Source organism: Phalacrocorax aristotelis, chromosome 8 (genome assembly GCF_949628215.1).
Source record: "Phalacrocorax aristotelis chromosome 8, bGulAri2.1, whole genome shotgun sequence".
NCBI lineage: Eukaryota > Metazoa > Chordata > Aves > Suliformes > Phalacrocoracidae > Phalacrocorax > Phalacrocorax aristotelis.
The window spans coordinates 23,962,961-23,990,885 of record NC_134283.1 but is presented as its reverse complement, the minus strand read 5'-3'; the positions used below and the strand labels follow the sequence as shown (position 1 = coordinate 23,990,885).

At 50.0% G+C, this 27,925-nt stretch overlaps 1 protein-coding gene across 1 annotated transcript; it reads left to right on the top strand.

Moving 5' to 3' along the window:
• The first annotated feature begins 119 nt into the window (after positions 1-119).
• On the top strand, positions 120-27,270 carry CNGB1 (cyclic nucleotide gated channel subunit beta 1). The gene is made up of 32 exons (XM_075102001.1): positions 120-308; positions 580-637; positions 782-839; positions 956-1,091; positions 1,332-1,374; positions 1,550-1,631; positions 1,721-1,802; positions 2,191-2,230; positions 2,583-2,733; positions 2,839-2,914; positions 3,465-3,501; positions 7,029-7,203; positions 8,321-8,395; positions 10,211-10,340; positions 10,694-10,736; positions 13,078-13,216; positions 16,201-16,299; positions 17,281-17,438; positions 17,596-17,775; positions 18,540-18,748; positions 19,634-19,684; positions 19,800-19,886; positions 20,253-20,317; positions 20,770-20,892; positions 22,245-22,386; positions 22,629-22,788; positions 23,377-23,474; positions 23,560-23,643; positions 24,059-24,177; positions 24,782-24,928; positions 25,393-25,588; positions 26,913-27,270. Exons 1-32 carry the CDS (start codon positions 210-212, stop codon positions 27,126-27,128), a joined length of 3,558 nt encoding a protein of 1,185 aa, XP_074958102.1. The 5' UTR covers positions 120-209; the 3' UTR covers positions 27,129-27,270.
• Positions 27,271-27,925: the final 655 nt, after the last annotated feature.

Below are 27,925 nucleotides of genomic sequence, written 5' to 3'. Positions count from 1 at the left end.
CAGGGGTTGAGCTGGGTTTGGTCTGGCTGTGCTGCAGTGCCACATTTCATAAGCAGGACGTGGAAACGGAAGGACACCAAGGATCTTTTTTACCTACCCTGGGGACACTGTGAGCAGCTGGTGCACCTAGTATTCCCCAGGGAACGTGCACCACTAGTGCTGGCCTCTTGCTGGCCAGAGACCCCTCCTTGCTACCCGCAGGTGGCAGGATGCTGGGCTGGATCGAGTGGGTGGTTCCCCAGCCCCCGGTGCTCCATGTGACAAAGGAGACCCCACCAGCCCCGTTGCAGGACCTGGAGCCAGCTAAGGTGAGCAGAGAGCCAGTTTGGGAGGTACTAGGGACCCCACAAGTGTGGTGGAGAGATGCCTGGTGCCTCTGCATCCAGCCCTGTCATTGCGGCACCCAGAGGTACTCTGCAGCATCCCTGGGAGGGATGGGGGCCAGGATGCATCCCCCCTCCGAGGTGCTGGGAGGCACCAGGAAGGGTGGGGAGTCCCTGGGGTTTGCAGCCACCTCTGAGCAGGGGACACTGTCCCCTGTGCCTCACTCTTTGATATCTTCTGCCTTTTATTCTGAAGGCACCTATGGGAAAGGCTGGTGGCCCTGGTGATGCTGCTGAACGCACACAGATGAAAGGTAAGCCCCCGTGGATGGGGAATACACTGGCTCGGTCAGCAGATCAGTGTTCCTTTACTGGCTGGTACCCCTCCTGCCCAGCATGCCAGGGGCTGATGGAGCGGTGATGGGCATTTTCCTTTGTTTTTCCTGCTGCCATTGAAGAAATGGAAAAGAAGGTGGGATTTGCAGTCCCCAAGGACCCAGGCTTTGTGTCTGAGAGGTATTGCTTTTGCATCCTCCAGTGTGCAACACGGTTTGCTTGGGTTTTTGCTTTTGGTCAGGGGCTGGATGCCTGGGATGGGCAGTCCCAGCCTGACTCACCCCCTTCCCTGGCAGTGTGGGGAGCAGTGTGCTCTCCTGGCTCTCCCAGGGGCTGGAGAAGGTGATTCCTCAGCCAGTCCAGGCCCCAGGGATGCTGCAGGCACAGGCACTCAGGAAGAGCTTTGAGACTAGCATCGACGTTCCTGATCAGGTATGTGACAGATCTGGGCAACAGTGTGGCATATTTGGGCTTCTAGCTCTTTTTACCTTTTCTTCTCTTTTTCTTTTTCCTTCCTATCACTTTCCCAGTGTTAAGTGGGAGCGCTAACCCTGCCCTGTTTCAGCTTCTGCCTTCATTCATCCCTGGGGAAAGGGCAGGTTTCCCTCCCCGCCTGGTGGGATGAGTCCCCTGTCAGCTGCTGGGTAGGTGACAGTCTGTTTGGCTTTTCAGACGGAGGTCCAGATCCTCAGAGATGAGGAAGAGGATGCACTGGGTAAGAAGAGCTGAGAGCCCACAGCCTGTGGTATCCCAGGGGCCTTTCTGGGACTCCTACATCCCACCTCCCCAGTCAGTGATGCTGGTGCTATTGTCCCTGATGGGGGACAAGGAGCCCGAAGCAGAACAGGTCCTGGCTCTCCCCCATCCCCACAGCACCACTCTCCTTGCAGATATAAGCCCCTTCGATCCGGAGGAGGATGAGGTGGACGTCTGCGAGCCTGAGGCTGGCTTGGATACTGGCACAGAGGAGTGGTGGGTCCTCGGGGAGGCTGGCAGGGGGATGCAAGAGGGCAGGAGGGGCACAGGATGAGCTCCCCAACTGTGGTGCGCTCTTCTCATAGGGCAGGAGTGCAGGTGCTCAGCTGGCTGGTGCAGGGCTTCAAGAGGATGGTGCCGCAGCCAGATATGCTGAAAAAGTCAGAGGTGAGCACCACCCGGCTGGGGGAGACTGGGGAGCTGCTGGGCAGAGATGACAGTGGAACAGGCCGCTCATCCTCCCACCTGCCCTGGCTGGCACCTGGGGAGGAAAACTCCAGGGGAATTCAGCAGAATGAGAGACCTCGGGGTGCTGTCCTGGTGCTCCCTGACCTGGCTGCATGCTGGACAACCCTCCACTTGGGACCCACTGGTGCCAGCAATGCAAGAGTCTGGGTTTAATGGTCCTTGTCAATGAAATGGGGCCAAAACCACAGTGGAGGGTATGGGGGCTGTGCTTGTGGGTCCCCTTTGGGTGGGGGACATACCTGCCTGAGGTGATATGGGTAGCAGACTGTGCTTTGCCATGTCCATCTATCCCTCTGTCCCTCTGCAGCCAGAGCCGAAGGAGCAGAAATGCAAAGCCACGGTGGGAGGTGAGTGATCCCCCTTCCCTGGGTGGCCCTTTCAGAGGGGACACTCCACCTTTGAGAGGTCAGGTGCAGGCAGGCACCAGCACTGGGGTTGCCTTCCATCCCCATGGCGCAGGGTACCAACTGTGCCAAGAGTGGTGGGCACACTGAGTCCTGGCATCATGGCGCTGGCCCTACACCATGTCTGTTCCCAGACCATCCATGTCCTTATCCCTGGCTGGGTCTTTCAGGGAGTGGAGGTCCCCCAAGCCTGTCCCTCTGTGGGAGATGACCCTTCCTTGCTTGCTCCCCTTCCCCAACAATTTATGACTGCTGCATTGCCTACCCTCTTCTCCTTCCAAATAAATCTGAGCAGGCACAAAAGGGACTAAAACCCAGGCAAAGTCCAAAAGCAGTGTTTCAGCTGCCCAGAACATCCCAGGAGCAGTGGAGCTGGCAGTGGCCGAGGGGCAGCCTGAGCCAGTGGCCACCCTCATCCCTCAGTCCCTGGCTGGGGACAGCAGCAGGTAACCACAGCAGCAACTTCTGCGTGGACACCGTGGCCAGAGGGATGGCTCCTGTGGGAGCAAATGCTCTGGCAGCCAGGTCTAACAGTGGTTTCTGGTCACCAGGGTGTTTTCTTGGTTGGTCCAGGGGCTGGAGAAGGTGATGCCACAGCCAGTGACCAGGGAGAAGCAGGACACAGAGGTATGCTGTCTAGTGGATTGGCAAAGGGCACATAAATGCCATGTCCCTGGTGGGGAGGGCATCCCCTGCCATGCAGATACCACCAGATCAATGGCAGGACCTGCTGTTGTTTGGGCTGTCACCCAGCTCCTTCAAGAAAACAAATCCCCATGACCTGCTTAGCTGATGAAACCAGGATTTGGCTTCTAAGCAGCGAGAGAGCCCATAGCATGTGCTTTGTTTACTGTTTTCTTCCTGCATGGCACTGGTGGTGTCCAGGCCCTGGCATCTCACCCAGGTATGGTCCAGCTCTAAGGAGAAGCAGCAGCAGCTTTACACACTCTCCTTTCCTTCCCTTGCACCCAGGCAAATTCACTGATGTGCTCCTGCCTTTTACCATTGTGTGTGTGGATGCTTGTGCCCATGGCCAAACCATCCAACCTGCCCCAAGAAATCACATGGTGTATTTAGGGTAAAAGAGCCATGTTTACTGAAAATGGGGCATTCAGGGTAAAAGTTTAGGTTTACTGAAAATGGCCAAGGTCTCACATTTCCTTTTTCCTTATGGCAGGGAGTAGCCACAGCAACCTCGAGTCCTGTGGAAGAAAGTAAGTGGTTGCTCCATCTCACTATGCTGGTTAGCTTGCCTGAGGTCAGAAAGATGGTTGGGAAGAGGGGCCGCTGGTGCCTTTTATCCCCTGGTTTGCCATGGGTGCCAGCTCAGGAGCCCCTGAAATCCCTCAGAGAAGCCTTGAGAGGCTGTTGCTCCTCAAGATGCAGGAGCAGATCAGGAGTTGTGGGGCGGGCTTGGTAAAACTCAGGCCAGGGAAGTCTCAGAGTGCAGCATCCCGCATCCTCAGGTCCCAGGTTTTGAGGTTAGTGCTGCTATGAAGGTCTGTCCTCGAGCTGTGCCGGAGGATGTTTGCCAAGCTGGTGGGATTTTATCAAAGAATTAGAAGGGAATTCAAATCTGCCCTCTTCATCACCACCTTTGGAACATTTGCTGCTGAGCTGGAGGGTGTTTGCCAAGCCTGGTGCAAGATGTCTGGGGAGGTACCTCAGAAAAACAGAATCCTGGGATTAGATTAGATGTGTTAGATTAAGTCTGCATGGTTGTAGGAAAACATTGCAGGGTTCACACTGCTGCTTGCCTGCCCAAGGAGGGGAACAAGCACTGGCTCTGCAGGCAGACGGGCTTGGCTCCCTCCACGAGCCATGTTGTGAGATGCTGAGCAAAATGGGGAGCCCAGCTGGGAGCCACAGCTGCCTCCATGGATGGACTGGGCAGGGGAAACGTCACACAACCCCGTGCAAGCTCTGTCCCTGGGAAGCAGTGGTTGGCTGGGCTGTGGCAGCTGCCGATAGGAGTGGGGACCTGCAGCAGCCCACAGAGGCTGTGCACCCCTCTAGGGAGATGCTGGGACGTTGGTTGCTTCCACTGAGTCAGCAGCCACTTGGTGGGATCTCGGAGCAGGAAATCCTGTGGGAAGACATCTCGCCACACATTTGTACAAACTGGAGACCTGAGTGCTGCCACGGACCTTGGAAAGAGGCAAAGCCAGTGGGAAGTTGCTGCATGTGCAGGGCAGTTGCACCCTTTGTGCGCAGCTGGCTTGTGTTACAGCTTGCTTTGGTGCCTTGAGGCATCTCAAGGTCAATTAATCTACCTGAGGAAGGGAGCAATTGGGTTGAGCAAGAGATCTGCTCTGGCACCAAACTGCCAGCATACTCATTAATGTTTTCCTTCTCCTTTTGTTTCAGGGGGCAAAGGGGCTTAGTGCCTCTGAAACAAATGGAAAACGAAGACCGTGGTGAGCCAGCCCTTCCCACAACCAAATGAGACCAACCCAAGGAGAAAGCACAGCTGGGGAGGGAAAAGCAAAGGGGAATCTGCAAATGGTCTCTAGCTCCTCCCCAGCCACAGTGGCGGGGACCCAAGGCTGGCACAGGGATGCTGGCTGTGTGTCTCCAGTCCCAGGGCTGCCCCATCCTGTTCCCTCTTGGCTCCGGGAACCAGAGCTATTGGTTTTGCAGGGTAATATCTATGAAATGGGAACTATAATTTATAGGAAGGTAGAAAAGCATCACTTGGGACACCTCGGAGGCAGAAAGCCTCTTGTTGCAGCCTCCCAGCACTCCTGGCCCTCTCAACCCCCCGCTAGCATCTGAATAGTCACCCCTTAGACCTCCAGCTGAAGCCCACTGGCTTCTTTTAGTCAACTTCTGCCTCCGAGGTGTAACGTTATAAAGCTCTTTAAGCTGTTGTCAGCTGCTTATTGCTTTTCTTCTGCATGAAAAAAAGTGGAAGGAGCTCTAGTTTGCAGCAGCAGCAAATACAGGTGGGTGAGGTTAATCTCTAGGTGAAGAGTAGGAGTTAATGGTTAAAAGTCTTTCCCCAGGCTTTCCTTGTAGGAGAACTTGCCACAAACTCTCCTTAACCCCAACTATGGCTGCTCCCTCCCAAAGCTCAGAGCCCTTTGGATGCAGCATTAACTATGGCAGCAGGAGTGTCCTGGCAGGAAAAGGATCTCAGGAGCTGTCTCCAGCCCAGAGGTGTGTGGGCAGGCGTAGCCAATGCAGGCACACCAGACTGGATGGGGTGACAGCCCATACGTGCCAGGTTTTTAGTACAGACCTTAGAATCACAGAATGCTTTGTGTTGGGAGGGACCTTTGAAGATGATCTGGTCTAACCTCCCTGCTGTGGGCAGGAACATCTTCCATTAGATCAGGTTGCTCAAAGTCCCATCCAACCTGACCTTGAGCACTTCCAAAGATGGGGCAACCACAACTTCTGTGGCCAACCTGTTCCAGTGTCTCACTGCTCTTATCATACATTTCTTCCTTATGTCCAGCCTAAATCTACCCTCTTTCAGTTTAAAACCATTGCCCCTTGTCTTGTCACTACAGGCCTTGGTAAAAAGTCTTTCTCCATCTCTCATTTAAGCCCCCTTGATATATTGAAAGGCCATGTTAAGGTCTCCCACCATCTCACTGCATTTCTTTAGGACAATCTAGGCAGCCATATGATGAGTCATGAGCCAAGCAACCACCCTGAGCCCCATCCCCTGTGTTTCTAACGAACCCCACTGATACCAGGCTACAGTTTTAGTATTTGCTCCATTTTCATATAATGTATCCAAAAATTGTGGTGTGTTTTAAAAGCCATCTCCCTGAATGCGGTCCATGTTTTAACAGAGATCTAGAGCAAACAGGCTAAAGGCAATGTGGGCACTGTGGGGTGGGTAAATACAGCACAGAGCCGAGCGTGTGTGGGTTTCCTGCCTTTCTGTAGTTGAGTTTGCATGTTTCCTATTAGCTTTGCTGTGGACATGTACGTTTTGTTGTCAGGCAGACCTCAAAATAAACTGGTTTTACAGTGCGTGGATGCATTTCCTCCTCCTTTTTTTTCCAGTGTATGCCTGACATGGTAGGATGGGTACCTCTGGGACACGGTGAGGGCTGGTCATGGGCCAGACCCATGCTTTTAGCTTTGTAGCTGGTCTGACAACCTCCTGAGTAACCCACCGTGGATTTTCCCCCAGCAGTGCTGGGAAGTGGTGGGTCATCCAGGATGCTTCCTACTCTGTGCCCACGGGAGTGTTCGGAGCAGACACAGCATGGTGCTCAGAGCATTCCAACGTGGGCTCTGGGTTGAGTCTTGTTCTGCAAAACTAGGGCCCTCAGGCTGTGCTAGTGCAATGTTTTGCTTGGGGTTTGCAAGGGGAAAGGCTTTGGGTTCTTCCCATGGCTGCTTCTGTTTGCAAGGAGATCAAAAATGTGGCCTGGAGATGGGCCAAATCATCTGCTGGTGGAGGTTGCTGTGTGCGTAGGGAAGCCAACAGGCATCTGTATGCAAAGGGTTGTATTTTTCATAGGGCTTTGACTGTGCTTGGCACAAAATTCTGAAATTTCTTCTTTCTTCTGGCAAAAGTGCCCAAGGCATCTGTCCGGCACAGCTCGGGGGACTGGGGTTGCACAGGCCCCTGCAGGCCAAGAGGTGCTTCGGTCCTGGCATGCAGCAGCACCTCTGTATTGAGCAGCTAAAACGTGGGATCTGTCCTAGCCCTACCCCTGGCCTCTTGTAAATGTGCTGCTCTCACTTCATTGCTTCACTTTCCCCGTGTCCGTTTCAGTTCATATAGTCCCTGGGGAACCGAAGGAGACTGACCTCATCCTGGAAGATATCGATGATGACTGGATTAATGAAGCCACATGTGAAATGATGGCCTGGGGTCGTGAGGCTGAGCTGGTGGCAGATGCTCATCCCCTTCCCCCCATACAGGAGGAACCTCAGGAAGAAGAAAACAGGTAGAAGGGAGATGCTGTTGATGAGCAGCTCTGCATGCTCTCCGCACACCAGCATGGTGTCCATGGGAGGGGGGCATCCTTCCTCGCCAGCGCTGGTGGGGGAGCTGGCAGTGGGCAGCTGAGGTGCCCATTCCCAAAAAGGGGAGTACCAGAAGGACCCAAGAGGTTTTTGAGCAAACAGCCTTTCCTTCTGGTGTTGAGACTTGGGTTGGGCAGGCAGAGGCAGAGACATGAATGCAATGCTTCATGTTGCTCTGCAGAGGACAGCTGAAGGATGCTCTGCTTAGGCTTCCCATAAGTAGATTTTGGCCCTAAGGCAAGATGGTTTGAACCTCATTCCTATCAACTGCACATCCAACTGTCATGACATTTGGAAATGGTAGCCTTCTCTCTATAATTCATCCTACTTCTTCCAAAAGAAATCCCTGCTGAGGTCCTCCTGAGGGCTGGGCAATGCGTTCAGAGCTGGGAGTGGGCTGCATTGGAGCAGGAAGATAAGAGGTATCCATGCGCATTCCCAAAGGTTTTGGGAGCCCCCGAAATGCTCCCAGCACACGTACAGGTGATGGTGAGTGCAGCGTTCCCCACCTCCGACATGGGCAATGCTCAACTGCACTAAGCACAAGTGATGCCCAGAGCTGCATTCACTCATCAGAGCTCTCTTCTGCTCAGCCAGAAAACACTGGACAGGTTATAAAAATATTTTTCAGATATTTTTTGCTCTTAGTATATGAGCCTGCAAAGCTGTGGGCAGCAAGCACATCCTGTCCTGGAGAGTGGATTTCTTTAACAGTGAGGTTATGGTCAAAATCAGCAACAAGTGACCCCTAAGCACATCCTCTCCCTGTGCCATAGGGGAATTTGAAGACTCTAGGACTCTGGTTTTGCATTCCCAAACTTTTTCCCATTTTTCCTCCCACCTCTTTGGGACTGTAGACACTAATGGGTTGTAAACCAGCATATCCCAGTGTGCCTGAGCGTGTCCCTACCAGGATGTTGGCTGGAGGGGTGGAGGGAGAGCATCTCTAGCCAAAGGGGATGTGGAGACTGGCAGTGCTCCTCTTGTAAGGTTCAGACATGCTTTTTGGATTTCACCTGATGAGATTCTCCTTCTCAGACACTGGTTGTGCTCCCTGAGCACTGCTGAGGAGGAGGAGGTAAAGGAGGAGGAGAAAAAGGAGGAGAGTGCAGGGTGAGTGGCTACTATTGCCTTTATGGCTTTGCTGGAAACAAGCGTGAAAGCAGTTGTTGTTTCAGCTGCATTCACAAACCGGAGAGGCTGAAACAACCACGGATGAGCAAGCTCCTCTTGGCAGAGCAGAGCTCCCCAGGCTGGCATTTGGGAGGGATGCTTTCGCAAACCGGCTCACCCCAGGGCAACCTGCTGATGCGGCACCTGGTGACAGGCGAGTGTCTCCTGGTGACACGGGCTGCATCTCCATCACGGCTGCCCGTAGCAACCACAGCCCCTGGCCATTCCCTCCCACGGGGTCTGTCAGCTTGGCCAAGCAGGAGCCCCAGCTTGTGCCTTTATCGGGAGCTGGGAGCACCCAGCTCCTGGAGAGGATCCATGTTATTTAAAACCATATCTGTTAATTCAAGGCAGTCGGGATTATTATGAGTATTACAGAGCTGAATTTAAAGACAGAAATGTGCTCTACCGGCAAATGCTTCTTAATACAAGTAGGTACAATTTTACTTTTCTTCCTGTTGTGGAATATAGTCGAGTTATTGTCAGCTGTTGTGGGTGGTGACTTTGGTCTAGATGATATTTAGAAAAACCTTTCCTCTTAGTTTAGTGGCTTGTTCTGATTTCATGTGAGTGAAACATTTAGGGATTTGTCACCTAGTGCTACAATATTATTCTCTGTTAATTTCTCTGAGGTAGCTAGATTCTCAGGAAGAAGCTGAAAATGAATGATTATTCAGTGTTAAAGCCATACTTTTTATTTCATCAAAATCTGTTCCTGGAGCTCTTCTATAGAAACTTGAACTTCAGTTGATGGGTGAACAAGATGCTGCTCCACCTTTCAGTGTATTTGTCTGCTTATGGGAAAAGAGAGACACCGATGGCTTTTCTAGATTAGGATGAAAAGACTTGCAGTTGCATTTGAAGGGAGCCTAATTAAAAAATGGGGTGGGAGGGGGGATGGAATAATTAAACATAATAACAAAAAAAGAGACCTTGGAAAATAACAGTTTTTCAAGACATGGAGATAAAAGATAAAAAGTACCCACTGCTTCTTAGATAAATCTTCTGACTTAGGATCTGCCAAGGATAAAGAAAGGTAGTTTTTCACTTTTCATACATTCAGCTGTCTTAAAATTTTTCATTATCCCCAATCCCCGCTTTGCATCTCTCTTCAGGAAAGAGCAAATCGGGAGATAAGTGCACAGAACAACATGATGAGGCTCACTTTTTTTCAGTTGTAAGTTATATTAAACCAATAAAATTCCTCCTGTGATCCCCTTTCGTCAGAATGGTGGAGCTGAGGTCTGTGCTTGCTGCTGAAGGAAAATGAGAATTATGTGTCCTGGTGGTATCTTGCAGAGGCAAACATGGGATTCACATGGTGCTTGCAGGGCAGCCCTGACTGGAAATCAGACTCTCAGCTTTTTATTTGCAAATTTTAATTATATGAGAAGTTATTATGCACAGCAGGGGAAACATAATGCCTGTATCATTCTGCATGTGCAGTTTTTGCTTATGTATATGCAATGCCCAGCATTATTTATGCACCTCTCACCTGGTCTCCCATGTAGTATTTTTTCCAAGTCCCTAAGCATAAATTTTTTTTGTACTGCTACTGTATTAAACTAAGCTTTCTGTGGTACTGTTCGCCTGCAAATGGGGCTTGCACGGCTGGAGGAATAGTGCTCCCTGAAACAGGGAGAGCTGTGCATCATCCCTGTTGAACTGACACCCCCCCCATCTGCAATGTGCCCAACCTCAGAAAGGGCAAAAACAAGCTCAGGCACTTGTCTCTGCTTGATCTGTACCATCCAGACCCCTGCTCTGGTCGTCTTGTCTCCCCCATGATGAGGGCATGGATGAAGTCTACTTTGCAGAGGAGGACCTCAGGTTTGAGCAGCTGGAAGAAGCTGAGATAAGCGATCTCGAAGGTGCTTTTGTACAGGTACGGCATCACTCCCTGCTTGGGCTCAGGTCTGCAATGAGCTCTTGCTGCCCAGCACGTGCCAGGAGCTCAGAGTTTGCCCAGGGGACACAGTGCCCTGGCGAGGAGCAGGGACCAGGATGGGCACTGGAAATGTTTGCCACCGAGATGTCCCCATCTCTGAACCTGAGACAGCAACACTAGCTGTGCACCAAGGGAGGGATGCTTTCACCCTAAAATGTGGCACTGAACAAGAAGCTGAGAGGCTGGCGAATCGTCAGGGGATATGGGGCACCCAATCAAGCTGCAAAGTCAGCTCTTTTACTGACAGAGCGTGTCTTTTTCTCCTTAAAATGGCTTTTTTAATTTTGAAGGTGGAAGAGGAGACAGCTGAAGCTACTGAAACCGATGCCAAAGGTATAATATATAGAAGCGTAATGTCAAATTAAGATGAACCAAAGCAGGCTTCTCCCTCCCTGCTGCTTGCTGTCTGGGAGCGGGCAGCTGAGTTTTCTGCATCATGGGCCTGTGTGGGCAGTCGAGGCTTTTCTCTAGCTTAAAGCATCCTGTGGGCACAGTGCAATGGAAATTATTGTCATCAGCTAGAGCCAGCTCTGAAAGGCTAGTGCTTATGCAGTACTTAGTCTTGTTGATTAAGCAACCTCTGATGTGAAATAAGAGTTCCTTCTTCAGCTGAAGAATGTAGAGGGGGATGAAAAGGATTTTCTCTACCACTTTGCTCAATTTGGAAAATAGCCAGTGGCATAAAGTGCATTTTAATATAACCTTTTAGGAGATAACAGGTCGGTAATGAAACTTAGGTGGTGAGCTCCCATCGCAGCCTGAGTGAGCAAAGGCACTTCCTGGCATAACTCCACCAACATTGGGGAGTTGGACAAGGGGTGGCTTGACCTGAGCCCTGGTACAGGCTGGAGATTTCTCTGCTCATGCAGCCCTTGTAGAGCACCCTGATCTTGCAGCAATGCTAGAAAAGCACATTGTAGGATGCTCACCACCACTCTGCTGTGCTACCAACATCTGTGAGCAGTGGATGGCAACAAAACCCCAGTAACCCTGCATGTCTCTGCACTGACATAACCATCCCATCTCAAACCGTTCTGTGTTTTATTGCAGCTTCAGATGCCTTGTCCTTTGCTTGAAGCACCTAGGCACCTAGCAGCATGTCCAAGCATGCCCGAGACGTCAAGCTAGATTGGCTGGTGCACGACAAGCCGCTCGATGGTGGGGACACCTCCCCTCCTGGCCACAGTGCACTAGAGCAGCTCCCCAATGTCCCCAGCTACCGCGCCACTGCTGCCTCCCTCATCCCCGTCCTTGTCACCAGCAAGCCAAAGGCTGGAATTGTCAACCCCAATTTTTGCAACGAGGAGCAATCCCCACTAGGTATAAGAGATGTTGGCTTTGACAGCAGACTTGCATAGCTTGACGAGGGCAAGGGGTTATTCCTGGAGTAGTTGCTTTTTGTTGCTTTTTGGGAAAAAATAAATAAAAGCATGCTTCGTGTAGCAGCACAGAGGCTGGGGAACAAAATTAGTGTTTTTCTTCTTCCGCCTCATTACTATGTGCCTTTCTAGCTAACCCTTAGAGACCATTTGCAAATATCCATAAATGGCATGCTATATATTTTGACTTGCTTGGCCAAAAACTCTCCCAAAGGACCTGCAGGCAGAGGGTTAAATATCCACTGCACATGCAATTTTCTCCCTTACATTCATGCAACACACTCATGCTTAGAGGACAGTAAGATGGAGGTTTGCTGTTCAAGGTTTTCTGCCTTTTAACCCAGAAGTACAAATTATGTTTCTGTAGCTTTGTTTTGCTTTGTTTTGCTTTGTTTTTGACCAGCAAGCCAAATTCTGCTGCTTTTTCTTGCGTGCAATGGGATTTTAACTTTGCAACCCAAACAGCCTTTTCTTTATGATTGGATTGAGCCATGCTCTGATCCACTGGTCCCACATCAGCATGGGACAGAAGGAGGTGCACAGGGTCTTTCAGACATGTGAAAACCCCCCCTTAGAAGAAATCCTGCAGGAGCTCATGCATTGCATCGTGCATTTTATTATATAGCTAAGAAAAGGGATGACACTTCACAGCCCAGCTGGCTGCGGGGTCTAGTCAAAACAACCCTCAGCACCATTTCTCCCTTGGGCCATTGACATCTCTCTTTACTCACTATAAACATCCAACGTTCCTGCTTCTAACCTTGCTTATAGCAGGAAACAGTTATTACCTCTGCAAAGGAGAGAGGCCGTAAGCGCTTGTTTAAATAGTGCCTTATTCTGCATGAAAAGCAACTGCTCCTGTAATTTGGAGCTTGCATGATCCATATGTTTATCTTCAGAAGACCCAGGAGATTTTCTAAACCCTGAGAGGCAGGTTTGCAGCTGGAAATCCTGGGTTCCTGCATAACACCTGCAGCCAATAATCCTCGTCTCCATCATTTTCCGAACCACAGGAACCCAGAGCTTGCACGGAGTAGTTGCAATCACTGCCAGCTGGGAAAGCAGAAGGGAAGCAGGTGACGCTTTTTATAGTGTTAAAAACTGGGCAGAAAGGAGAAAGAAATGCTCCAAACCTTTAGGATAAAGAAGGGAATGGAGGGAAAAGGAGGGCCCTTCCAGCATGCTGTGGGGTCTGGGGGTTCCATGGAGGTGATGGGACTTGGGGATTCATCGTGGCTGCAGGCTGGACCCTGAGCCCTTCTCACCCGCAATTATTGTCCTTCTCCATCGGCCAGGCAATTACCCAGCTGTGGACATCAAGGATGTGGACAGTGGAGGCGATGCTCTGGAGGAGGATGGTGCCCACTTACCGGTGTCCACCACCAGTGCTCCTAACACGCTGGCAGTGCCCGGCATGGCGCCAGCATCCCCCAGGTATGGCTCTGCTTAGGCGCGGTACCTGGATCCCAGGGGTCTCACACACACCCCAGTGGTGCCGGTACAAGAAAATTTATTCAAAGAGTGATGCCACCTGTTTCTGACAGTGGGACAGGGTGATGCATGTGCGGCGGGTGTCACCCCATGCAAGGCAGGGCAGATGTCAAAAGCCTTGCCTCTCCTTTGTGTTTTTTAATTAAATGGTTAAATTTTGTTAAACAAAATTTAAAAGCTTTTGGGGGCCGGCAGCAACCCTGTCTGTGTGTCCTTCTGGAGATGGGCTCAATCCCCAGGCCATGGTCAGATCCCATTTGTCTGTTGTTCCACACATCTGTGCTCTCAAATTCAGAGCACGGGGTGGTTGGTGTGCTGAGTAATGGGCCTTCATCATAAAAGTCAACAATTTTCTTCTTGCATTTTTGCTGGAAGGGTTTGCAGTATCTTCCCACTGGGTTTGCACCTTCAGATCAAAGGTGCTCAGAGAGGAGGAGGATTAAAACTGAGCTTTAAAATTGTGGTTGGATGAAGCCAGTGATTCTTTTGGTTGTTGTTGAGGTCTTTTTGAGGCTCATTCTTGCAGAGGATTAAAAATTAAAATGAGGCTGTTTTTTTCTGTGCTGAAAACCAGGTGTTATATTCATCCTCAATAGTTTGGATCTTTTAGTAAACAAGTAAGCATCAGAACAGTGACCCACGGTCCACACCAATGGCCAAGCCCAGGCAGTGGCTGCCAGCCTCATGTTGCTCTCCCTATAGCTTCACATAGGCAATTGCACTCTCTACCTGGTCCCTTGAGGTAGCAATTTACATTTTTATTGCTTGTATTCAAATTCTTTCTTACTTGGCTTCCTGCATTTGTGCAAGGGGGTTTGTGAATTCTTTGTACCTGTGCTGTGCATTTCTACTTCTTAATTTATTTACTATTAATTTATTCATTTAAGTATTTAATTATTTATTTAATCTTTCACTTTTAGCTTCTACTTGGTCTACTCTGCTTCACTAGCTATGCATCTTTTGGGTTGCTTTGTATAGTAGGTGCAGTTTGAAGTCTTCATGGATCAGTGGAAAAAAATCTGGGGTTTAGTGCCTTTCTGACCAGCAGTCTGGCAGTCCTGACCCAAAGAACGTCCCCTGAAACTGGACTGTATCAGTGGACTAAATGTTCTCCAGAGAATTATCACACAGATTCCTTTTTTTCCACAGATGACTGAGAAATTTCTAGACGTGCCAGGTTTTTGGACTTAGGCTGCACATACATGATCATCTCCATGGGACTTAATGTAATGTCACAGATTCCCTCTGAGCCCTTCACCCCCCAGTTTCCAACATCTGCTGAAGCTTGTGTTGCTTTTTAAGTAGCTCCTGTTTCCTCTCACGTCTGTGTCTGCTGGGAAGGCAGGTGATCTACAGGCACCACAGAATACCAAGGGATGTTTCTTGTGCCTCTGGATTTACAGCCTTCCTAGGGATGTTTATCTCCTTTTATATCTTTCCAAGGGCATCCGTTAATCTGAAACAAAAAGAGGCATTTTTTCCTAGATGGATGCTGATACACAAAGCTTTGCATGTACTCAGAGGGCACCCATGTGAGCTCTGTGGCCTGTGGGGAGCCATGCCACAGGCAAAGAGCAAGGACAGTGACACCTTCTCTGTAGGGTCTCCCTTATAGAGCAAGAGGCCATTGAGCTGTCGATGTAGGCATCTTGGGCTTGCTCATAGATACAGATGGGCAGTGGGGCAGCACGGTGTCCCAAAAGGGGCAGAGGCAGGGGAAGGGCAGCTGGAGACCGGTGAGAAGGGATGGACGTTGTCCTAACAACATCATGGACCTTGGTAGGACTCCAAACTGATGTGGTTTTGGAAACATCTTCATCCACATCTGAGGGTACTTTAACAGGGGGGTTGGTGGTTTTGCTCTGCCCCTGTGCTGCATGCTTGGGGAATGAAGATTTCATTGGCCTTGTACATCTGCTCTCATTCCCAGTGTAGCATGCCTGAGAGCCAGCAAGGCTGGAGGTGGGTAGATTCATCACATTTGGCTTTCTTCAGAAGACTTGTGATGGCAGGACAACCTCTCTCAGTGTCCTGCTTGCTCCTGCTCCACATGCACCACAGAGCCATTTTGCACCAGGAGCAGTGAAATCCTGGTTAATTTAGAGCAATAACTGTGGAGGCAGAAGGCAATTTCTTGGCACATTTAAAACTCTAGACTTGACTGCAGGTTTAGAAACTCAATTTTTGCTGTGATTGTCATCTTCATATTCAGATTTCTCTCTGCCACGTTGCTTGCCCACAGGTAAGGAATTGTCTCAGAAACCCATCTGTGCCAAAGGGAGCCACCAGTTTTGTTAGGACACATCTTCTCAGAAGACATCAGTTGGCACTGACTGAGCATCACCAAGACAGCATTTATAGTGTTCCTCTTGAACTTGGAGCCATTTTTGGCTGTTGCACTTTGCGCTTGACTTTGCAGGCATCAGCAGCCATTAGAGGGTCCATGTTACATACCCACTGCTCTGCAATTCACTCTTTGTCTCAGAGGTTTAACGTGCTATGGGGTCAGCTCAGAGCCAGGTGGTATGCCCAGTACCCTCCCTTTTTTCCAGATTTAACTTTCTTGCTCCACCTTACTGGTACTGCAGTTTCTTTGCCTGCCTCTTGAAGTGCAGTGGTGTGGTGGTGTGGCACTGGGGACGAGCACAGAGTGGTGCCTGTCTTCTGGCCATCTTGTGAGGTGCCCAAAATGGGTTGCATGCCATGGACTCAGAGGTGCCCAGGAAGGAACAGGGCTTTAGTAGCAAAGGATCAGGGTGGTTTGCTCCCGCTGACTTCAGGCATGGACAAAATTTAGGGGAAAACTGGCCCTGGTAGAAGAGGAAGTGGAAACAGATGAGAACTGGGAGGAGGAGAAGGAGGAGGGAGAGGAGCTTGCTGAGAATGGGGGACAAGCCAAGCCTCAGTCACCGTGTTTGTGTCCACAGGAAAAAGCCGCTGGCCCCAGCAGATAGTCTGGAGGAGGGACTGGTGAGCCAGTTCCCCACCCAAGCACTCCTGGGCTGGGACAAGGAGCAGAGGGAAAGGTGAGTGGTGGGACCAAGGGGGTCTGGATCAGCCAAGCTCCCAGCTGTTCAGATCCTAGGGCTTGGGTGGGAATAGCAAAGATCCTATGAGTGCTGGGAGACCAAAGGGAGAGGGAGCCATGCCTGCAGCTGATGTAGCACTGTGTAAGAAGTAATGCACCCCCTCTCCAGGAAAAAATTATCACAATGGTCCCTGGAGCAGAAACTGCTCTCTTGTTTTTCCCATATCCAGGTAGAAATACTCTTCTTAAGGCTAGGTTTAACCACAGAGAAGATGCACCTTTGATCTACATAAGCTATAGCACTATGGGGATACCTTGTTTTTACCAGTTGTGGAGAAATAACCTTTTTCTTCCATGTAGGAAGTGAGCACAAGCTCTGTATCACATCGAGGTCCTGGCCTCCCTGCACCCCCGGACAGCCCTGGAGGGAGCTGCCCTACCTGGGAAACAAAGTCATGGGGAGGGTCTGCACCTCCACATGGTGCAGGATTTTGCCTTCTTCCTGGGCAGATGTTGTGCCAATTATCACAACGAACCAGCCTGGAGCTACAGCAAACGAGCTTATTTTTGTCCTCCCTCATAGTGATGCTTGTCAGTCATGCTAGGTCTGAATCCGACCTAGTTTTAATAAAGAGGCTGAAAAGAGATTATATAGCTTATAAATTCAGGGGCTCGGTGCACATTTTCACCTTATAGTTCTTCTAAGATCTTCTTCCAAATACATGCAATCCAGCCTGGGATCTTGGTACTTCCCAATTCCCTTTGAGAGCACCTCACACCCCAGGGCAAGGACAAGGCTCAGGCTGGTGCTGTTTGATGGTATTTACTAAAACCACCTTAACTTGTGTTCTTCTGATTACACAATAGCCAAATAAATATGGATAAATCCTAATTCAGGACCCTGTGAGTTAAAAAATGGGTCACGAACCTGCCCTTGGGCTTTCCTACCTGCATAGATTGCCTGATGGTCTCCTTGCAGCCTCCCTGAGCGCATCAGTTCAGCCACAAGCGTGAGCAGCACCATCATCAACAACCGGCTCCAGGAGCTGGTGAAGCTCTTCAAAGAGAGGACTGAGAAGGTGAAGGAGAAGCTAACTGACCCTGATGTCAGCTCAGATGACGAAAGCCCTGCAGCATGTGAGTTCAAGAGGGCCTGGGGGCGTTTAACTGATGAGTCTCCACACAGGCCGTGTTTTCAGGGAGACAGCTGCTTTATTTACAATTTAAAGACCTTAAAACAAATTGCCATAAGATGATTTTCTGCCCTTTAAAGTAATTGTGTGGCCTCTCCCAGCCCCTGCCAAGCCAGCACCTGCAGCAGCACTGGTGCTTCCCCTGGGAGGGAAGCCAGAGGAGGACAAGCCATCAGGGGATGAGCACTACTGTGAGATGCTGTGCTGCACATTCAAATACCGGCCCTGGCTGGACTGCCTGAAAAACTACCGGTTCCCCAGCAGCATCGACCCACTCACCAGTGAGTGATGGAGCATGGCCATGCGCCTGGGCTGGGAGCAAGCTGGTGGGGCCAGGGGAGGGGGGTAAGAAGGGGAGGAGGTATAAAAGATGAAACCTTGTAGAGAGGGGAGGACAAGTATGGAAGGGGCAACTTAGCTCACACCTGTCTACAAAAAAACCCAGAGTTTTAAATTCCCCTGCAAGGCACAGGCTTTCCTAAATACGTCCCGATAGCTGTGGGTGTCAGGAGCATGACCAGGCAGGGAAGGGGCAGCTGCCTTCTGCTTTTCAGGCTTTTTAGTGGGCAAACACTGACCCTGTGGTGTGGACACCACAAATAAAAATAAAAATCATAGAAGAAAAATTCACTGTCTGGTGGACACACCACAGGAATGCAGCTCCTTCCTTAGTTTTTGGTATTTCACAAACATTTTGAAGCCCCCAGGCTCGGGCATCCAGCCATTGGCTCAGCACAGCCTCAAGGGGAAAAAAGCAAAGCAAGAAAGCCAGTATTTGTGGCAGCAAAGCAAAAGCAAACCTAGTATAACCAGCAAAGTTAGCAGAGACTTTCTGATAAAAAGCAATGTGCTCTGCAACTGGTGGTATTCACTTTGCATCTAAAGCCCAGCTCTCCTGCAATTAAATGCCCTCAATAGGAGACCTCCTGCAGGTTTCCTCCTTGCACTTAGGGCAGACCAGGGGATAAAAACCCCATTGCATAGCAGATTGACATGGAAAAGGGATATGTGCCTAGGTAATCGTGGTGTGGTTCCTTGTGTGCAGACCTGATGTACGTGCTGTGGCTGTTCTTCGTTGTCATGGCCTGGAACTGGAACTGCTGGCTGATCCCCATCCGCTGGGCTTTCCCCTACCAGACGCCAGCGAACATCCACTACTGGCTGCTTGTGGACTACGTCTGTGACCTCATCTATCTGCTGGACATCCTTGTCTTTCAGACTCGGCTGCAGTTTGTCCGGGGGGGAGATATAATAGTAAGTGGCAGCACGCTGCATCCCACCATGGGGGACTGGCTGTGGGGACCTCCCATCGCCCCGAGTGGCATGGATGGTGCTGGTCACTGATCAACAAGCTCTCCCACCATGGCTGTGGTCATCAGGGCTGTGTCCACTCCTGGAGGACTGCAAGCACCTCTCCTGCCGTGTAGTGGATAAGCCAGCTGTCTTTTTTGTCTGCCAAACTTACATATTTTTCCCCTAAAGTCAATAGCAGCCCATCCAGAAAGTGTATGATCCATGGTGGCCCCTTTCGTGGGTAGGGATGCTCAGGGGGTGCCGCTCCATAGGGTGGTCCTGCCAGTGGTGCAGTCAGGTGCACGCTGACCAGCCCCAGCACAGCCGTACACTACTAACTGTAAGCAGATGGCATAATGAACTCTGGGTTTAATTTTCAGAAGCACAGCTGGGGAGAATGCATTAGTGATATGACAAAAGCGATTGCAATCTGAATACATAGATCATGCACCTGAGATAAGTGAAAGCCCTTGATTTCATTTCCATATCCAATTAAATAAGCTGTGAAAGATAAAACCTTGAGGCTACAGCCTTCCTATTGCCCATGCAAATGCTCAGACAGGGAGGTTTCACCTGTAAACTCTGATATTTGTGGTGCTGGCACTGTGATGTGCTTTCTCTGGGATGCAAAATAAGCACAAGATGTCCCAAGATAGGATGGGAAGATGGCATATGGACAGGTTGTCTTCTGCTCTTTTTGCTCTGCTCCCCTTCCAAGGCAAGAAGGGAGCATCTTCCCTGTTGTGCAGAAGAGGAAATCCAGGCATGACCATGTTGGCCATGACTTTTCCTTCTGTGAGCAATGATCAATCTCTCTGTCTCTTTCCCCCTCCTATTCCCCACCAGACCGATAAGAAGGCCATGAAAGCGAACTACCTGCAATCACGGCGCTTTAAGGTTCGACATAATTTTATTTATTAATCTGAATCTTTAATCTGACCCATGGCTTGCAGCATCACCCCACCACACCTGCAGGTCCCCACAGAGGTTCCTCTCTTTGTGCGGATTTCAGATGGATGTGGTATGCCTCCTGCCCCTGGATTTCTTCTATTTCAAAGTCGGTGTCAACCCACTTCTACGTTTTCCTCGCTGTCTGAAGGTGAGTTGGAGCTTACAAAATCAGGCAGAACACCAGCTGCACTGGATGTGAAGGAGTTCCACGCTGGTTGGGGTAAGCTATGGCTTGCTAGATTCATCAGTGATGACAAAAGAATTGTAAAATGGAGGGGAAGTCTTATCCCGAAGGCTTTGCAGGGCTGTTAGTCAAACACTTAATTTCAATCCTAAAACATGCTCACATTTGAATCAAAGGACACTTATAGATGGAATCAAACCTGTCCATGGCAGTTCATGCTGCAGAGGGGTCACAGGAGGGAAATGGAGGGGAGTGGGGTTTTACGGGGATGTAACTCTCCCACTGGGGGCCGCGGGAAGCTGGAGCATGCTGCTTTTCTTCTCCTCCCAGTACATGGCCTTCTTCGAGTTCAACAACCGCCTGGAGGCTATCCTGAGCAAGGCATACATCTACAGGTGAGGGATAGGGAGGGAGCGAGTATGGACTTGGTGTTTGCTACTGGGGAAGAAGGTTCACTTTGGTGTGCACCTGTTTCGGGTTTCTGATTTATTTTCCCCCTGTACCTGGACTGGCTGACATGGGAGTTGGCTGATGCAGGCGGATGTGGGGGTCCTGGAGCCCATGTGGGTAGGACCACCTCTCCCTGATCCAGTGGGGCAGGGATGCTGGCAGTGAAGAGGCACCAGCAGATAAGTTGCTTTTTCTGGCACTTCTGGAGCTGCAGGGCTGCTGGAGGGAGCAGCAGGGCTGCATGTTTGGGTGCTCTGTGGTTCCTGCATTGGTGGGACCTGCATATTTAGTACTGAGCTCATCACTTCAAAGCTCCTTGTGATGCTGGGGGGATCTGATGTGTTTCTCCCGGCAGACATGATATCATGTCCCTTCGTGCTCTCTCCTTTTTTTGCAGAGTGATTCGGACCACTGCCTATTTGCTGTACAGCTTGCATGTGAATTCCTGCCTCTATTACTGGGCATCAGCCTATGAAGGACTGGGCTCTACCACCTGGGTCTACGATGGGGAAGGAAACAGGTACAAGCCAGGGCTTGGGTCCTCACGTAGCACAGCTTGCTGTGATGAGCTGGAGCAAGAAAGAAGGTATTAAGATGCAGCTGGATTTATAAAAACTCCTGAAGCAAAGGGTTGGAGGTGCCAGGAGAAGATGCAGAGCCAGGGAGAATGATGGTGATAGGAGGGTTGGGATGTGCAGTGATATAGAATACTGCAAAACAAGGAGGCTGCAGCTGGGCTGAGATGGAAGGCAATGGCAGGTTGAAAAGGCCAAAAAAACTGGGAGCCTTGTGCTGGGAAACAAGGAAACACTCCCTGACTGAGTGGGATGGTGGTATGAGCCCCATTTCTGTTTGCATTGACCTGCTGCCAGCTCAGGATGGAGGCTTGAAGCTGTGCTTGGAGATAGAGAGCTGTGCTTTGAACCTAATAGCTTGATGTAGCATCATACACACCATGAATTGGGTTCTAGGTGCCATGTGTCAGGCCCTTTGACCAGGCCAGCACCTTCATTCCCACGGACAGTGGCCACCCCGTCCCCTCGCTGTGGCATTGCCAAGACACACATGTTAAATGTTCATTGCACTGTCGGTGATGGATGCTACAGGGACAACACTCAGCTCACAAGCTTGAATGCTGCCTCATAGTGAATGGCTGCACCTGCAAGTTGTACAATATGAGCAAAACAAAATACTGAGTGATGTTTAACTAATTTAGTATCGTGCAGTAAATGAGTTTCCTGTAAAAAAGGCATGGGTAAAGACAAAGACTTACTGTGAGGTGGGGGTGTATGTGGGGACAAGTGACTGTTATGCAGGCAGCCTTAGTGCAGGTGTTGCCTTCCCTTCAAGCACTCAAGCACTCAACTTCCTATGCTAATGTGGCTGCTAAATAGTTATTTTGTGTGATATACATATCTGTATCTATCTCTAGGTGTAACTATAAGATCCAAGGGAGTGCCCAAGACCAGTGGATCAAGAATTCACTTGACATCTCCTGAGTCCCATGCCAACAATTTGCTCACAACCTTTTTTTCCCCCTGACTATTTCTAAAAGTGTAAATGTTGCTGAAAATACATTGCTGGTTTACAGTAGCGAGGCTGAAATAAGCAGAAAATGGGAGTAGCCAAAGCATCCAACGCAAATGTTTCTGGAGGGTCCCTATGTCCTCCTGCTCCTGCAGCATCTCCAGAAGAACCTGCAGGTGTTGAGGGGGGGAATACTGCAGCCCCTTAGTTTTCCCTTCATCACCTGTAATCGCTCTCAGCAGGCTCTGGCTTGCTGTAGCCAGAGGACGTGACCTCCGTACCAAGGGGTGAAACAGGCCTTCATGCCAGAAATGCCTTCAAAGCTGTCTCCTCTCTTCCTCCCAGCTACATCCGCTGCTACTACTGGGCAGTCAAAACCCTCATCACCATCGGGGGCCTGCCAGACCCCAGGACCCTGTTTGAGATTGTCTTTCAGCTGTTGAACTATTTCACAGGCGTCTTTGCTTTCTCCGTCATGATAGGGCAGGTGAGCGGCAGCTGTGGGGGGTCCCCAGCCTCAGGTGGGGAAGGTTTTGCTGGGGTTGGTCCACAGGTTTGTATCTCCAAGTTTGTTTTCCCTGTGCAAGGACCTGCCCTGCATTGGTGGAAGTCAAAAAGGATTTGGCAAATGCTGTTAGGACTCAGCATATGTGGTTTAGACTGCTTAACCTGCATGATGGATAAGCGACAGCAATTAAAACATGTCTTCCACCCCTTCCTCCCATTCAGATGAGAGATGTGGTTGGTGCCGCTACTGCAGGGCAAACTTACTATCGGAGCTGCATGGACAGTACCATTAAATACATGAACTTCTACAAAATCCCCAAAACCGTTCAGAACCGGGTGAAAACATGGTACGAGTACACATGGCATTCACAAGGCATGCTAGGTGAGATCCAACTGCTCTGAGGATCAACACTTGCACCACACGTGTTTTATTGCCGTTGCTTTGCAGAGCTGAAACATTACTGTCAAATAGCACTACAGTTTTGGGGCAGGGGGTGGCTTACTTTATTCCTTGCTATATGGGCTTGTTTGCCCACCAGTAGAGTATACAGGCTGCCATAGGGTTGCAGCACCTTGGTGACCCAGCATCCCACATGCCAGTCCCTGGGAGAGGGCAGTGACTGGCAATTGCTGGTGAAAGCATGTCCAACAGCAAAGCTACTAGCTCACCCTATCAGTAAATCATCAGGCAGGACCTCCCTGCCCACTCTCCTGGCCAAGAGAGATGCTGGCATCGGCTTACTTGTCTGTATCTGAGAGCTGTCAGAGCAGGGCTAATGCAAACAGTGACTCTCCATCCAGGCTTAAAGACCTGCAGGTTTCTGGGAGGGCAGAGGCGGGAGGAGACCCTTCTGGGTGAGCTAGTTCCTGCCCTCTGCTACCAGAACAGGTGCTGCTTTCCCACTGCCACGCCAAGAACACGCTCTCAGATCAAGTGCTGGAAAAAGCCAGTTTTCTGCTTTTCTCACAGATGAGTCAGAGCTGCTGGTGCAGCTGCCAGACAAGATGAGGCTGGACATGGCCATCGACGTGAACTACAACATCGTGAGCAAAGTGGCCCTCTTTCAGGTACCTCCTGCAGGGCAGGTCCTGGCTGGTGGAGCCTGGCATGCCAGTGCAGACTAACAGTGCTATTGGCTTTGTTTTGGCTCAGGGCTGTGACAGGCAGATGATCTTCGATATGCTGAAGCGGCTCAGATCAGTGGTCTACCTGCCTAATGACTACGTTTGTAAGAAGGTAATGAGATGCTTGGGTGCCCTCCCATCCCTGGTGTTGCGGCTGGGCTGTGCAGGGCACTAGGAGCAATGCAGAGCAGGGAAACCCGGGCCTGGCCCATCACCATAGCACCTAGCCTCTTCACAGGGAGGGAATTAAGAGCAAAAACATCCTCAATTGCAGCTGCTCTTGTGCAAAGACTGACCTATGCTGCTGCAGCCATGAACAGCAGGAGAGATGGGAAGCGTCCACAGAGCTGGGGGAGCCTTTGGGATGCTTAGATGAGGATGTCTGGGAGCAAGCACCATCAGGACAGAGCGTTTTGAGAGCTTGGAGAAGGCAGTATGGTCATGGGGGTTTCCCGTAAGATGCAGGTTAGGGCATCCATAAGGTCCCTGTTTCTGGGCTCCCCACCCAGCACCCTTCTTCATTGCAGGGAGAAATCGGCCGTGAAACGTACATTATTCAGGCAGGACAAGTGCAGGTGCTGGGGGGACCTGATGGCAAAACGGTGCTGGTGACTCTGAAAGCTGGATCTGTGTTTGGAGAAATAAGGTGAGTGAAGCATTGTGAGGGAGCCAGGGAAATACAGCTGGCTGGCTCTGGGAGAGGAGGGTGGGAGGTGAGGAGATCAGCAACACCCTAATTAATCTTTGTGATTGAGAGCCACGAATACTGAGCAGTGTCTGCTACACACATGACAGCTTTTTTTCTTGGAGCTTTTCCATTATTTTTGTCATCATGCTGTTTTCTTCTTGGGGAGTTAGTGACAGTAAGCAGTGATATATGGAGGGAGGGAAAATGAGTAAGAAAAGATGTTTCACTAGAACAGCCTCCCCGCCATTAATCTGCCCATTTCATGGGCATGTAAAGTCATTTAGCAATTGGTAATACAGTTTGCATCCCTATAGCCCAGCAGACACTAGAATGGTGTAAAATGCAATATTTAAACCTTCAAACTGGCAAATTATTTTTTATATAGCGCTCCATGCCAACATTTCTCAGCATTCTTTAAAAATAGGGCTTGGAAAATTTCATCGGGGGTGAAAATTAAATTCTGAGTCCCCTGAAAGAGAGAGATAGGAGAGGGGAGATTTTAAATTACAAATGTGCTGAGCCCGTTAATAACAGTGTTAATGTCTTGCTGTGTCTCTCTCAGCTTGCTGGCGGCAGGAGGGGGAAATCGCCGAACAGCAAATGTCATAGCTCATGGCTTCGCTAACCTCTTCATTTTGGATAAGAAGGACTTGAACGAGATTTTGGTGCATTATCCGGAGTCTCAGAAGCTGCTGCGTAAAAAGGCCAAGTGTGTGTCAGGCTGCTGCCATCTAGCCTGTGGGCTTTTAAAAAAAGCAGATTACAGGTTTTAAGATCGTGGGGGAAATTTTTCTCTGCTGCAGGTGCCAAGCACAGGGCACAGGTCCCTGGAGGAGAGCTGGGCTGGAGCTGCTGTGCTTCAGCAGAGGGCACCCGTCCTTTGCCGCTGGGCTGTGGAGGCTGGAAAAGCCCAGAGCCAGCCCAGCCCTGCTGCAAAGCTTCATTTCTGAAAGTGGGTGCAACTCAGGAACGAACATGGCCAAAGTGCATTCATTTTAAAATCTATTAAAATATTCACTTTTGTTGTTAGCATTACTTAGATTTGTTATTCTGTCCTTCCTAAGGCATAAAAAAAATCCCTGTCCTTTTGAAGTCTGATTTTTCTGCATTATAATATCTAGCTAATATAACATGTCCCTGGACTGAAATTATCTCTCCTTTGCCTTGCTGTAGGAAAATGCTGAAAAACAACAATAAACCCAAAGATGAGAAGGGAGCACCTGGAGACCCTCTGATCATCCCCCCAAAAGCTGACACTCCAAAGCTGTTCCAAGCTGCCCTGGCTGCCACAGGGAGGATGGGGGGCAAAGGACCGCTGGTGCAGCTCCGTTGGAGGCTGAAGGAGCTGAAGGCGATGCAGGAGATGCAGGTCAGTCTGGGGAGGATGACAATTTGGCTTTGCTTCCTTAGATGCCAAGTCACTGCTTTCCCTGACCAGCTCCAGAGACTGTCATTAAGGTGCCATAAAGGAGTGAGCTCAGGTCATCAGGGTCTGACATAAGGCAGGCAAATGGGAAGGGGTGGTCCAGCATCTTACACGCAGCCTTGGGAGAATGTTATTGCCCCACAAAGTTTGTTTTGCAACACAAAAGGGAAATACATTGACTTTATGCCCAGCTATGCTAAGCCTGAGTCTAATTTCTAGCTTGGCTATAGTTGCAGACGAACATCTCTTCTGTGCCACAGAGCCACTTGTATTTAATCAATGTGCTGGTGGGATGGAGGGTGATGCTGGCATCCAGCATCCACAGACCAGTCAATATCTGCAAAGATTTCATGGTGTGGTTGGGGGCGAGGCCCCCAGCAGCAGGCACAGCATTCTGCCAGCTCCGCATGAGCTGCAGGGAAATCACCCTTGGTTTTTTGTCATGAGAACAGCCCTGGTCTTCTTTTTTCCCCCCTTCCAATATTCTCTGCTGCAGTTATAAAAAAGGTTGTATCTCCAAGCAGTCCTTGTTGTTACTCTTCCTACCATGGAGTTATGCAGACTATCACATATGGACGTGTAAAAGGAGGTGAAAGAGCAACTGATAGGGAGTGTGCGGTGGCCTTGAGGCTGGGTAAATATCAAGACGCTGAGCATAACTGCATTTCTGCAGTCCTTCACAAAAGCATGACAAGGTTTCACACAATGTGGTGCTTCACACTAATTAATAACCCATTAAAGGCAGCAGTGAACAGTGGTACCACATGCTCCGTACGGTAGTGGCAACAGGACCCATCGTCGGGGGATACATGTATTAGGAGATAACCCTGCTAATGGGGTTAGCAGGACCCTGTTAGAAGGACATCCCTCTCCATGGCACATCTGTAGGTGAGGTTTCTGAAGCTCCTGTCTAAAGGAGGCTTTAGGACAGGGCAATCCGGGGCTGCTCCCTCACAACACTTCTGCCAAGCTTTTGCCAAGATCAACCCCTCCAGATGCTTCAGGAGCAAAACAAGAGCTAGTGCAGGAGGTGTGAGTGTTGCTCTCATCTCTATGCACTTGTTTCCAGATGTGCAGGATATAATCCAGCTGTTCTCACAGAGGTCATCTTTGGCAGCAAGCTGATATCCCAATGATGAGGTCTGGTGCGGTGAAACTCTGCTGATCACCTGCCTGGCTTTGCACAGCACAAACACTGTGGTTGGGGGTAGTGGATGATGGTCTGCTAAGGTTGATTTTTGCCTTCTTTTTTTTTTCTGGATTACAGGGCTCTAGCTTCAGTCCGATCCCACCAAAATCACCAGTGCACCGGAGATCACCTGTCACCTCCCAAAAAGCACGTACCCACCTGGGAGAAGAAATATTCTCAAAATCTTCTGACAGTTTAGTCACCATTCATGTGATTTCTACAGCACAAGAAGATGAAGAAATCCTTGCTGCTGAGATTTTGGAGAAAGAAGAAAAAGAAAAAGAAGAGAAATGAAAAACAAGCAGGTCCTGGGGCAGGAGTAGGGGTCAGGCAAATGCCTGGAGTAGAAGCTTTTTGTTGTTAACAATTTCCACAGTGGCTGTAGGCTTAGCTAATTGCTGTGGGTAGGATCTGCTTTTCTGCCTAGACCTTCACTCACTGTTGATAAAACCCTCTGCCATATGACTCAGACCGATACAAGGTTTCTGTGCTCTGGAGATGTATTTTTATCGGGCATCTTCATGGCTATTCCCACTAAATCTCAGGCCAGCCCTTTTGCTTCAAAATTGAGCCTTACAGAGAGGGAGCCCTGAAGAAATTGCTTTTTATGGCTCTGGATGGCTAATGAGTGTTCAGATGGAGCATGAAGAGTTATTCACCTCTGACGGCTGAGTCACCGCTTGCCAGAAACAACCAGGGGGAAAAAAAAACAACAAGATTTCTCTGTTGGGTTCAAGGTTGTGAGCAGCAGCTGGAGAGTGATTCATCCAAAAAGGATGTCGACTATGCTCACAGGCCAAGCACAGACTGAATCACACTGTCACAAGAAGGCTGAGGTCCATCCCGGTGTGCATAGGCTGTAAGATGCTTGAGGTTCCCTGTATGGTACCAAGACCAGCTTGGGTTTGATGCTGAGGAGTTCCGCAGGGTGGACGGCTGGCAGGCGGTGGTGGGCTCTCCATTGCTGGTGGCTGTTATGGAGAGATAAGCATCTTTCAGGGATGGAGAAGCACAGTCCTGGATGAGGATGTGCTCCTGGAGATCCCTTCCAGCCCTGCGTTTCCATGGGTGCACCAACTACCTGCTGCCAG

Bases quoted from the DNA above. Each gene is read 5' to 3' on its own strand.
- CNGB1 (XM_075102001.1), top strand. From the start codon at position 210: ATGCTGGGCTGGATCGAGTGGGTGGTTCCCCAGCCCCCGGTGCTCCAT. The intron at 17,439-17,595 runs GTGAGTTCAAGA...GGCCTCTCCCAG, and splicing joins TGACGAAAGCCCTGCAGCAT to CCCCTGCCAAGCCAGCACCT. The intron at 19,887-20,252 runs GTGAGTTGGAGC...TTCTCCTCCCAG, and splicing joins GTTTTCCTCGCTGTCTGAAG to TACATGGCCTTCTTCGAGTT.